Here is a 12,855-nt window from a genome sequence, read left to right as displayed (position 1 = left end):
CTGGAACACCACACTCTGGGATTCCCTCCTGTATCAGAGCAGCTTCTATGCTTCTGTGTCAGCTCCTTCCCACTCCATGACTCCTAATGTTGGAGGAGCTAGGGCTCAGCATTTGGACTCATCTTCTTCCTTTGCCTATCTCACTCCCTTTATTGACCTTACTCAGTTTCATTATTGTGTAAATCTATCCACTGATAAGACCCAACTTTGTATCCCAAGTCTGGTCGTATTCCTAAAATGTTGAGTTGTACATCCAGCCATCTTTTTAGCACCTGTATGTGGATATCTATTAGATATCTTACATTTAACAGATATCCAAAGTGAACTGCTCATGTTTCTCTCCGGTCCTGATTTCATTCTCAGTTGTCTTAATTAACAGCAATTCTATACTTCAAGCTGCTCAGGCCAAAACCTCGAGGCATCATCATTGACTTCTCCCTTTCTCTCATACTCTGATACAAACTGTCAGCAAATTCTACTGTCACTGTCTCAAAAATGTATGAAGAATCTGACCTCTCCTCACCAGGCTGGTAGTAGCCATTCACAACTTATTAGAGTTTAGTGATAGCATCCACATGGAGGCCCCATCTTTCACCCCTGGCACCTACACTCTCATCTTGGTGCAGCAGTGAAAGTGATCATTTGCTTCCCTGTTTAAAATCCTTCAATGATTCTCATCTCAGAACAAACACCAAGTTCATTACAATTACCTAGCATACCCTATAGGGCCAACAATCTTCACCCTCCTGCCGTGTGTGCCTCCAATGCAGCAGGAACATGTCACCTTCTATGGTCTTCGTGCTCACTGTTCTTTCTTCTTCTACAAGGCTGAGTCCTTGCTTCACACTAGTCTTTGCTGAACTGTCATTTTCTTAGTGAGGATTTCCCTTCTAACTCTCCTTTCCTATCTAGCCCCTTTTCTGGTTTATTTTTTCTCACAATATTTATTGATTGATTGATTCTTATGTTGCTATTTATTTAAATATGTGTTGAATAGATGAATAAATTTTAAAAAACAGGGGCATGAGTCAGCAGTGTGAAGTAAGTAAACAGATTCTATGCATAATTATTAAAGACCTATGCAACAGATCCGTATATATTTAGTACTATGCTTATTGATAAATATAAATTGAAAGAAATTTTGACATAGAAATTAATAAAAATATTTAAAACTTCATTAGATACCAGTTTGTCTTCTGATTAGTTTGCTGGGCTGTATGGGTCAGCAGAGTATATGTCTAGTGCTTCTAAATGAACATCTTCTTTATGGTTTGTATTTGTGTAGTAATTGCTAAATGGAAAAAAAAAAGAAAAGAAAAAATAAATTCTTTATTCGCTGGCCAAGATTACTATAAAGGTATAACAGTTGTTTTCCTTTTTGCAATTCCCAACACATGGTAAGTACTTTTTATGCATGATTTCATTTTATTGTCTTAACTATCTTATGGAGTAATCACTATAATCCCCATTTTTTGAAAAGACCCATAAAAATAATTTGCTAAGCTACTAAGTGTCCAAATCAAAAGTTTACATTGAGCAGCTTTATCCAGCTCTTTTAATGACTAATAATTAGGACTCCCAGATTGAAAAAAGTTATAAAGAAGCTTTCACTTTATAATATGATCATAAACTTACCTTTGGAGGACCAATCTTCCAATCTAACTTAAAAAGTAATTTTTTTATATTTTATGTTTACTTCAAAATTCTTATATAATCATGCAGCACTAAAAGTTTTAAATGACTTTTAAGACATTTTTACTTTTTTTCTTTCAAAGCACATGTACTCTGCTGTGCTTCTAAAACATTTTGTCAAAATTAGCAAAAGACAATAAAATGTGATTGTACTATCATGCAGAACTCTGAGATAAAATAATACAAAATTACTAGAGAAGAAAGACTACCACTAAGGGTACTTACAACTTGCCACTCATTATCACATTTAAGAGGTCAATTTACATATTTAGCAGGAAGATACATTAAAATTATTACAAAAGATAATTTTTAGGTTAATATGAGATTTAGGTTTTATTGAAGCATCTTAGAAGGCAAGGAGGGAATAACATAGTCTCTTCTTCACGTGTCTGAATAACTTCAAAATATTTAATTTTGTTAGTAGACATTGATTTTTAAATGATCCATTACTCGTCTTACTTACAAAAAGTATTTAAGGCAGTTCAAATGTCTGTATTAAGTATAAGAAACTAAACTGAAGTCAGTTAGAAAATGAAAATAAAACGAGTGATGCTTAGGAGTTTAATTTAACATATATGTTTAGTTCATAATCAACTGAGGCTCTTATGTATAGTGTTTGATATAAAAGTTATGTTAATAACTTTGTTAATAACTTTAATAATCAGATAGGAATAGTACAAATTATTTGAGCTTATAGGTGTTCCCAAAGTTTACAAATTTTCCTACACAGGTAATGCTCTGATAGCAAACTTTATAAAAGGAAGGAAGGAGATAGAGACCACCTTTTCTATTTATTTAAATGTCTTTTTAAATTACTCTTGACTAAAATTATGTTCTAACTTCCTGTGAGAAAAGCCATGCAAATGACATCTCTATGTTTGTTTTCTTGAGACCTTTAATTCTCCTGAATTCTATGAAGCCATTTTCTCCCAACTTCCTTTCCTCCTACTTCTGACACTTCCTTCCCCCTCTTGCCTTTTAAGTATTACTGCTATTCTTAGACCTGTTTTCATCCTTGTTCTAATCTTCTATTTTGTTTGGTACCAAGGCTACAATTGTGATTTAAACATCATCTACCTGAGTCCAGGCCTCTCTCTTGAGTCCTGGAAGAGGGTGCCTAGAAGTAGCCGATCAGAACTGCACCACTTCCCCCCACAAACCTGTCCCTCTCCATTTTTGGTCAACCATTGGATCCATCCAGTGGCACCCACTTGATTCATACTTTGTGTCCCCTTCTTCCCACATTTAGCAATTCACTAAACCTTAAAATACTGATTGAATGAAGGAGGAGAAGGGGACAACAGAGGATGAGATGGTTGGATGGCATCACCAACTCGATGGACATGAGTTTGAGTAAGATCCGGGAGTTGGTGATGAACAGGGAGGCCTGGTGTGCTGCAGTACATGGGGTCTCAAAGGGTCAGACACGACTGAGCGACTGAACTGACTGTACTGAAATCCTGAAAAGCCTATTGTCTTCATAGTGAAAATATTTCCTTTTAAGGTTTTTTTGGACGTGGACCATTTTAAAAGTCTTTATTGAGTTTATTACAATATTGCTTCTGTTTTATGTTTTGATTTTTGGTCAGCAGGCACGTGGAATATTAGTTCCTAACTGGGTGTTGAACATATACCCCTGCATTGGAAGGTGAAGTTTTAACCACTGGACTGCCAGGGAAGCCCTTAAAGATAGTTCCTACATCTATTGCATCCTCTTGATCCTCACCACTGCTGCTTTGGTTGACAACTCAGTACTGTCCCTTTTTAAAAAACCAAAAATCTGAACATATTGTTTCTTTGCTTAAGATTCTACAGGGTAAACACCAGCTCCTTGTCATAGCATACAAGGCTTTTGATGATCTAACTTTCAGACCATCTTTCCCCAAGACTGTTAAACATCAGTCCCATGAGATGTTAAAGGCATTTTATGAGAAAAAAGTTCAGCAAGCCCAACTTGTCTGAGAGACTCATTTTTGAAAAATTAAATAGGCTTCTTTAGTGTAAAACCTTTGCCTGGAGAATCTCAGGGATAGGGGAGCCTGGTGGGCTGCCTTCTATGGAGTTGCACAGAGTCGGACACGCCTGAAGCAACTTAGCAGCAGCAGCAGCAGCAGTGTAGGACCTTAATTGGTCTCATAGTCATTGTGAATCCTTATGAGAAAAACGTAGCATGAAGTATTTCCCAATCTTATTTGTTCATAGAACACCATTTCCCCTGAAATCATTCACAAAACAAAGTTTATGTGATAAACTCTGATAAACACTACTGCCTAAAGTACCTCTCAACTGTAGACCCTTGCCAGACCTACTGTGCTTAGGCCCTTCCAGGCTTAGAACAAACTATTCAGGTTCAAATATGCCATTATTACATAATTTCAATGCTACCCCCTTCATGTCTGATGCCTACTCTAGGCATTACAGAACTGAGAACAGTGCAGTCAGATCATTTAGATAGACCCAAGTGGCGTGGCTTGTTAAAGTAATTTTGCTGGAGTTTGTGGGTGACATGTTTATGGTGACATGATTTGGTCATGCCCCACTGGAAGTTATTTGAGATTTGGTAAGACTTTACCTGATTATCCTCCCTATCACTAGCATTTATTGATCCTTAAGAACCTGGTCACACAGAACATTCCTTGGCTGATAACTGATGATATCATTTGCTAAAAGTGTATCCTTTGTACCTATCAGAATATTCTGCAATTTCCATAAGATTTTATGTATCAGAGGGGATATTTTATGTCACTTAAACCTATGCTAACTTCAACTTCAATGTTTCCCAGGCATGTCAATTTCTTACATAGTTCTTACAATATGTGATGGAAAGACAAGTACCTGGGTCTTTACTCAAACGGCACCTTCTACTTGGAATACTTTTCTCTACTTGTCTGTGAGGCATACCTACAACATCTTCTCCACTATGAAAGCTTTTCTGATCAAAATTCCTAAGTACTGACCATTTGATTGCATCCCCACCAAACATCACATAACCTACTCTGGCAATAATACTTTATGGATACAAATTTTTTTTAATAATAAATTTAAAATAAAATGAAAAAGTACATCTAATTTATGGATGATAAAACATAATATAGCAAAATGTAGAAACCTAGTAGTATATTTAAATAGTCATGAAAACAACAATTGAGTTGTTTAAAGATTGCCTAAACAAATAGAAAGGCCTAGTATGTTTCTATATGAGAAAGCATTACAGAAAATGTGCCAATTCTCAAAGGCTAACCTATAGACCTAAATGTAATCGCAACATATCTGTCTTTAGAAAATGACAGATCATCTAAAACTCCTATAAGAACAAACAGAAGAAAGAGGAAAATCTTTAAAAACTATAAGGAGGGGATTCTTGCCTTGTTAGAAGTTATAATATCAGAAAATTATACTATTTGAATGTAAAGTGGTTTGTGATAGAAAAATAGGCACATCAATGAAACAATAAAAAAAGAGTCCAGAAATACAATATATCTAGGTACATTAATTATTTGATATATGATCAAGTTGGAACTAACTTTCTGGAAAACCATTTGGCAATATCAACTAAGCATCTAAATGTTCATACACTTATTCCTAGAATTCTAGGAATCTAAGCTAAGGAAATACGGAGATGTAGAAAAAATTTCTTTAGGTTTTTCTTGTTTTTATTTATTATGAAAATAAATGTGGAAGCAGCTTAAAATCTATACAATATAGATACATATTACAGAAAAATATGCAATCAAATTGGTAAAAATAAAATGTGATTTAAATATAAAAATAGGCTAAATGAAAATAAAAAATTAAGGTGGGAGACTATAAGGCCAATATTGCAGTTTAAAAAAAAAAAGAAATAAGAAAATAATCATATAGGCAAATGCCAAATATCAGCAGTTTTTATGCCTGGGACTTTTTCCTATTTTTTAGATTTTTTATTATGTATAAATAAATATAATCTTATCTGTATAAATATCATTCAAATGAAAATAATGCTTGCTATCTTTTAAGTTCTTACAGAAAGGATATTCTGTTTAACACAGATACCTATTCCAGTTATCACATTGCAGTATTTATTTCATTTACCTTGTGCTTCTGTGTTTAGCTTCAGGAAAGAAGTCAAAATCTTTTGTGCATTTTTGTCAAGCAGGCATCAAACTTACCGTTCTCTGTGTTTTAATATCATGCGTAAGGTGACAACACCCAAGCAGAAAAGAGCTATTACCCCTGCAGAAAAACCTAAAATACAAAACAAAGTATTAAATGATAGAAAAATGCAACCTACATTGTTTTGAAGTGATTGTGGGGCCTGTTCCTAGTGGTGGGAAAAATGTTATGTGACTTTTTTGCTTATTCTTCTTCAGCCATACAGATACTAAATTCCGAAATAGTTGTATGTGGGCTTACGTTTTGGATTTAATCCAGTTCATATTTATTCTAAAGCACCAAGCATTTGACAACAAGGTTCAAGTCAAGTTTAGGTTCAGCTTTTCTGTTCTTTTCAGTTTTATTAGTAATATTTTTGTCACTGGAGTGAAATTAGAAGCTCAGGACACCAGGATTCCATGACTTTTCATACATTATTTAACTCTCAGTTGTGAAATATATTTTGCCACTGCAGAATAAACGAGTCTGTTTTGATAGTGACCAAATCATGCAAAAGACCAATAGTTAAACGAAAGTTTTATGTGTGGTGCTCAGTAGCTCAGTCGTGCCGTACTCTTTGCGACCCCATGGACTGTGAGGTACATCTGTCATAGAATTCTCCAAGCAAGAATACTGAAGTGGGTTGTTATTTCCTTCAGGGTATCTTCCCAACCGAGAGATTGACCTCACATCTCTTGCATCTTCTGCACTGACAAATGAATTCTTTACCTCTGTACTATATGGGAAGCCCAAACTTTTAGTAAACCTAAACTTTTGAACTAAAAACTGGGAGTAGCTGATCAAGACATTTGTTTCATCCTATCCAAAAGTGACAGTTTGTGATGTGAAGTGCACATTAAAAGAGCCTTAGAACACTTAAAAAAAATACAATTTCTCATGAGTTCAAATGAAGAAACTTAACAGGCAGGATACAGGGCTTCCCTGGTGACTCAGATGGTAAAGAATCTGCCTGCAATGCAGGAAACCTGGGTTGGATCCCTGGGTTAGGAAGATCCCCTGGGGAAGGGAATGGCAACTCACTCTAGTATTCTTGCCTGGAGGATTCCATGGACACAGGAGCCTGGTGTACTACAGTCCATAGGGTCGCAAAGAGTTTGACATGACTGAGTGACTAAGCACAGCACATATCAGTTTTGTTCAGTCGCTCAGTCATGTCTGACTTTTTGATACCCCATGGACTGCAGTACTCAAGACTTCCCTGTCCATCACCAACTCCTGGAGCTTACTCAAAGTCATATCCATTGAGTTGGTGATGCCATCCAACCATCTCATCTTCAGTTGTCCCCTTCTCCTCCTGCCTTCAGTCATTCTCAGCATCAGAGTCTTTTCAAATGAGTCAGTTCTTCACATCAGGTGGCCAAAGGATTGGAGTTTCAGATTCAGCACCAGTCCTTCCAATGAATATTCAGGACTGATTTCCTTTAGGATGTACTGGTTGGGTCTCCTTGCTGTCCAAGGGACTCAAGAGTCTTCTCCAACACCACAGTTCAAAAGCATCAATTCTTTGGCACTCAGCTTTCTTTATAGTCCAACTCTCACATTCATACATGACTACTGGAAAACCAAAGCTTTGGCTAGACATACCTTTGTTGGCAATGTAACGTCCCTGCTTTTTAATATGCTGTCTAGGTTGGTCATAATTTTTCTTCCAGAGAGCAAACATGTTTTAACTTCATGGCTGCAGTCACCATCTGCAGTGACTTTGGAGCCCCCCAAAATAAAGTCTATCACTGTTTCCATTGTTTCCCCATCTATTTGCCATGAAATGATGGGACCAGATGCCATGATCTTAGTTTTCTGAATGTTGAGTTTTAAGCCAACTTTTTCACTCTCCTCTTTCACTTTCATCAAGAGGCTCTTTAGTTCTTCACTTTCTGCCTTAAGGGTGGTGTCATCTGCTTAGCTGAGTTTACTAATATTTCTCCAGGCCCTCAAATTTTACATACATTGTATAAATTACCATTAGAAGTTTTATTTTAGAATTTAAGAAAACTTACCGGCAATAAGAGGAGCAAGTGAACCTAAGGAAAATACAAAATCATGAAAACATTAGTCTAGTTGTATGGCTCCATGTAGCTCCAAATACCGTGAATGTCTCAGAAATTAACACTCAGATCCCTCTTCTTTAAGTCTACTTAAAAAGATGTATCAGAACATTGAATTATACCCAATTTTTCTTCATTTTTTATGTAACAACTTCATTGGCCTTTAACATTTTTTCCACTTTAAGGTGAGGTAGTTCACTCATGAAAAAAAAAAAAAAAACAATAAACTCAACTTTATAATCAGGGATTTCTCAGATCAGAATGGAAACAGCCGTTACAACAGTTTAGTTAGCATATTTTTGGAGGTCCCTGTCATATAAGCACTTATAAATCAAGATTCAGTAATAGCAGAAGTCTCGGGAGCAACTTCTTTCAAAATACAGTCTGTCTTTTGTATCTGTGGATTCAACCAACCACTAATCAAAAAATATTTGAAAAAGTAAAATATTCCGGGAAGTTCCAAAAAGCAAAGCTCACGCTGTGAGCCCAGCATCTATTTACATAGCATTTACATTGCATTGGGTATTATAAATAATATAGAAATGATTTCAAGTATATGGGAGGATGTGAACAGATTATATGCAAATACTATGCCATTTTACATAAGGGACTTGAGAATCTGCAGATTTTTTAATCTAAGAGGGTCCTAGAACCAATTCCCCTGAGGATACCAAAAGACCACTGTATAAGGCTGTGAGTTTTGCACCTTTTAAATCAGTGCTCCTCTCTCTTTATATTCTTTCTTTACTTTCCCAATCTTCAGAAAGTCTCACTTTTACTACAATAGACCACTGACTTCAAATTCTTATGTTATTATACCACTGATCACAAACCTATATCAATTTAAAACACAGGAGTCCCTAAAATTGAGGGATAACCCTCTGTCTCTTCTTTTCAGTGAAACAAGTAGAAGCTGCAGAGAAGCTGTTTGCACTTACTGGGTGATTTGCAAACAGCCAAGGGAGGGTTCCATCGGTGATCTTCCTGACACTGGCTCTGGGGACTGCCTTCTAGGGTATACCCGTCTTCACATGCTAAAGTGACAACAGCTCCATATTGATACATTCTTCCAGGCTCCAGCCCATTCTGGATTCCATTTAGATGTTCTGGGAAGCTACAGTTCACCTCTGAAATTAAAGGAATCTAATTGAATCTGTGTCATATTTTGACCTTTAACTAAGAATGGAGATACTGCCCTTCATGGAAAGATTTATGAAACCTATTTATTCTATCTCAGTTAGTAAAACTTCACTGAAATAACACAAAATTATATCCTAGGCATAGACTTTTAGTGTCAGCCATCTACCTCAATAACACCCTGGTTATCAAATAACTATCTTTCTTGTGCTTTAGTCTCTAAACCAATAATGAATAATTTTTGTGGCTTCTTAGAGAAATGATGCAGGATGAATGAGTGATGTTAAGACTTCTGAATTATTTCCTCAACTTCTACTCTTGTTCTCCAACTCTTCTTAGATGTGAATGCTTCCTCTTTTCTTCTCTTGTCTTTTCAGTGTAGTGGCCAATAGTGTGAGATTTGGGATTTGAACCTAACTCTAGGGCTTTCAAGTTGTTTGACTCTGTATAAGTTATAACTCTCTCCATTCTACTAGGACCTCATCGATAGTACAGGAATAATGACACCAGTCTCACATGGTTCTCATGAGGATTAAATGACAGAAGGCATGCAAAGTGCTCTGTGCCCTAAGTGCTCAACTAATAGTTAGTATTAACTCACCACTCATATTTCATATGCACTATTTATGAGAGTAAAAATGACATTCTGAAACTTTGACAAGTATATCCATAATCCTACCACCACTTACAGGGAAATATGCTCAAAGAATTATTTTTTAGGAGTATTTTGTCAAATGCACACTTAAAACTAACCACAGTGCACATTTAATCTGTATTAGTTGTTTAATCTACATAAATTGTAGTTGTTTAATCTACATAAAGACTTCATCTTTCCATATTTAAATGACTACATATAGGATAGCTCATATAGACTAGGCCTTCAACCATTTTCTTTATTTTGCAATATTTAGATTATTTCATCTATTAATCCAATTAAATACATTTAATTGGATTAAATACATTAATTAAATGTATTTAATTAAATGATCCAATCAATGCATCTATTTGGCTATTTTAAGTTGAAAGTACTTAACTGAAAATATCTACTTGGGACAAATTTTATTTACAAAATAAGAAAACAAATAGAGAACACACCTTTACAATATGGGGCAGGTCGGTTCCAGGTTCCTTCATGTGTGCAAAGAAGGAGTGCCTCTCCCACAAGCAGGTAGCCTTGGTTGCAGCTGTACATAATTGACATTCCAGGAGAAAATCGAGTTATGTCTCCACCAGTATGATTTCCATGGGAGATCGTAAATGGACGTTGACAGCCTAAGAAAGCTTAGACATCGATATGAAAGGATATTTAATTTAGTACAGAGGAACACATAGCCAATACTCTGTAGTTGATAACAATACAGAAAGAAGGCAGGCAACAAGCCAACTGATCAGTATCCAAAAATACTCATTCCACCCAAACCAAGCAGTACAGGACAGATTTTTGCATTTCCTACTTATACCATATATGATCTGAAAGCAAATGTCAAAAGTAAGATAATGAAACATCAGTGGTTGCAGCCTACAATTGTAATCTATCAAAGAACAGTAATCTTTTCTTTTTAAATGGTAGAAAGACTGTAGTCAACTGTCACACCTTCAAATATCTACAGGCACGAGGAAGTGATGCCAAGTTATAGAGCACCTATCTTTCTAAAAGTGGCAGCCAATACCTAATTCAAGCTACTGGTACCTTGCAGGAAAGCAAAGGGGATCCTCACTGTATCACAGATTCACAGTTTATCTTGGGCAGTAGCGATGGGTCTCACTTAAAATAAGACTGCTGTGCTAGACAAAAATAAACAGTTCTGAATTCAGTTCTTGGTTGCCAGTTGGCATTCTCTGTTGCAGATAGCCACTGACAGGGATAAAACTACCAATGACAACTAAAATTACAAGACAATTAAGTGGGTTTTAAGGCTAGCTCCACTCTTCAGAATACTCAAATGTCTCTTTCTGGCTGACAGCACAGCCTTAAATAGGAAATTATCAATCAATGTTACTGCCAAACATTTGCTGAAAAAGGTATGTGCATTTTTGCCATTCTAAACTGATAAAAATAATAAATTTGGAAGATCCCTTAAATTTAGAAGTTAACCATTATCCTTTCATGTACCTTTTGTCAACATGCTTGGAAAGAAAAGGGAAAACAAAACACGGGCTGAGAAAATAAGCAAGTATTTTGTAAAAATAACATGGTTACCTAAGCTTTTAACTTGCCTTTCTATAGGTGAAATGACAAGCTCACATTCAAAACCCCTTTTTAAAAATTATATGTAACACTCCATATTTTATTCCTTAAAATATCTTACCCTTTTTGATGCAAGTTGGTACACCTGGCACCCATTTGTTGTTGGTATGGCATCTAATCAAGTGACTGCCATTCATGATGAAGCCAGGATTGCAGGCAATATGTAATATGTCATTGTGGGAATATGAAGAATAAGTTTTATTTAGCTTGTGTCCATGCATGACTTCTGGGTTAGGGCAGTGAGTCACAGGACGAGATTTTATGCACTGCGGGGCAGGTCCACTCCAAGATCCATTTCCTTTAGAATCAATTATGCACCGTATACTTTTCTCTCCCAAGAGATCAAATCCTTGATCACATTCATAAGAGACTTCATTTCCATATCGAAAGCCTCCTGGCAGCACACCCCTGTGCTTCCCATTATTAATCCTTGGTGGATCCTTACAGTTGATAACTGCAGAAGAGAACAGGAAATTCTACTTCAGCTGGTACACCATAGTGGACAGTCTTCATTCAGATACAAATGTAACTATGCAACTGTGTGTACTGCACATAGTTATAAAGTTATTTTCTGGAGGAGGAAATGTCAATCCACTTAATTCTTGCCTGGAAAACTCCATGAACAGAAGAGCCTGGCAGGCTACATTCCATGAGGTTGCAAAGTGCTGGACATGGCTGAGTAACTGAGCACACATAAAGTTATTTAAATTTTAGATGCTGGATCATGCTTTCTTTAAAAAAAACTTTATTGAATTTTTTGACTCTGTGAATAATACATACTCATTCCAAAATAATTCATAAAATAAAGTATATAGACAAAGGAATAAATACAGCTATGTTTCCATGAAATAAATAGTTTATATTGTTATTTTTTTTATTTTTAGCAATTGGCAGGCCTACTGCAAATACAGTCATTCCTCAGCACCCACAAGGGACTGATTCCAGGGTCCTCCATCAGTACCAAATTCCAAGGAGACTTAAGCTCTTTATGTAAAATGGCATAGTGTTAGCATTTAACTTATGCACAGCCTTCTATATATTTTAATCACCTCTAGATGACTTACAATACTGAATATAACATAAATGCTATCTAAATATTTACAAATACAATGTAAATGCTAAGTAAATAGTACCCAGAACATAGCAAATTCAAGTTTAGCTTTTCGAAACTTTCAGGATTTAAAATATATATATAATATATATTTTATATATATATATAATATATATATATATAAAATTTACAGTTGGTTGACACAAAGTTATGAAGCCTGCAAATACAGAGGGTCAACTGTATTCATTTCCTACTTGACAATTTTGTTTCCCACTGCCAGCACTACCTAAATACTAAAACATGTTTTATATAAACTAAGCTAAAACACATACACTGCTGAGGCATAGATTAGCTCTACAGTGACCTATCCTCTTTACCTCTCTACAATCCCATGGACTTTTTTTTTTTAACTTACTTTCACAAACTGGAATCTTTTGGAACCAAACCCTATTTTCATCATCTTGACATTTCTGATAAATGTAATTCTTCATCCGGTACCTAGAGAGAGATTATAATACATTTTCTCTTCT

The 12,855-nt window shown here is 35.7% G+C and overlaps 1 protein-coding gene across 6 annotated transcripts in view; it reads right to left on the bottom strand.

The window, feature by feature from the left end:
* CR2 (complement C3d receptor 2) overlaps positions 1–12,855 on the bottom strand; it is a 47,991-nt gene that overhangs the window by 2,093 nt on the left and 33,043 nt on the right. For all 6 annotated transcript variants that reach the window (XM_069545281.1, XM_069545275.2, XM_069545280.1 and 3 more), the window contains 7 exons: positions 12,741–12,823; positions 11,336–11,728; positions 10,122–10,307; positions 8,828–9,016; positions 7,842–7,865; positions 5,841–5,916; positions 1,186–1,291 (listed from right to left, as the gene is read on the bottom strand). In XM_069545281.1, the coding sequence (XP_069401382.1) occupies positions 1,201–1,291; positions 5,841–5,916; positions 7,842–7,865; positions 8,828–9,016; positions 10,122–10,307; positions 11,336–11,728; positions 12,741–12,823 (1,042 nt within the window). In that variant the 3' untranslated portion in view covers positions 1,186–1,200. The remainder of the gene's footprint in view (positions 1–1,185; positions 1,292–5,840; positions 5,917–7,841; positions 7,866–8,827; positions 9,017–10,121; positions 10,308–11,335; positions 11,729–12,740; positions 12,824–12,855) is intronic.

The sequence above is a fragment of the Ovis canadensis genome, chromosome 12 (assembly GCF_042477335.2).
Source record: "Ovis canadensis isolate MfBH-ARS-UI-01 breed Bighorn chromosome 12, ARS-UI_OviCan_v2, whole genome shotgun sequence".
NCBI lineage: Eukaryota > Metazoa > Chordata > Mammalia > Artiodactyla > Bovidae > Ovis > Ovis canadensis.
Note: the sequence above shows the minus strand (reverse complement) of the source record. Positions and strands in the feature narration are given on the sequence as shown.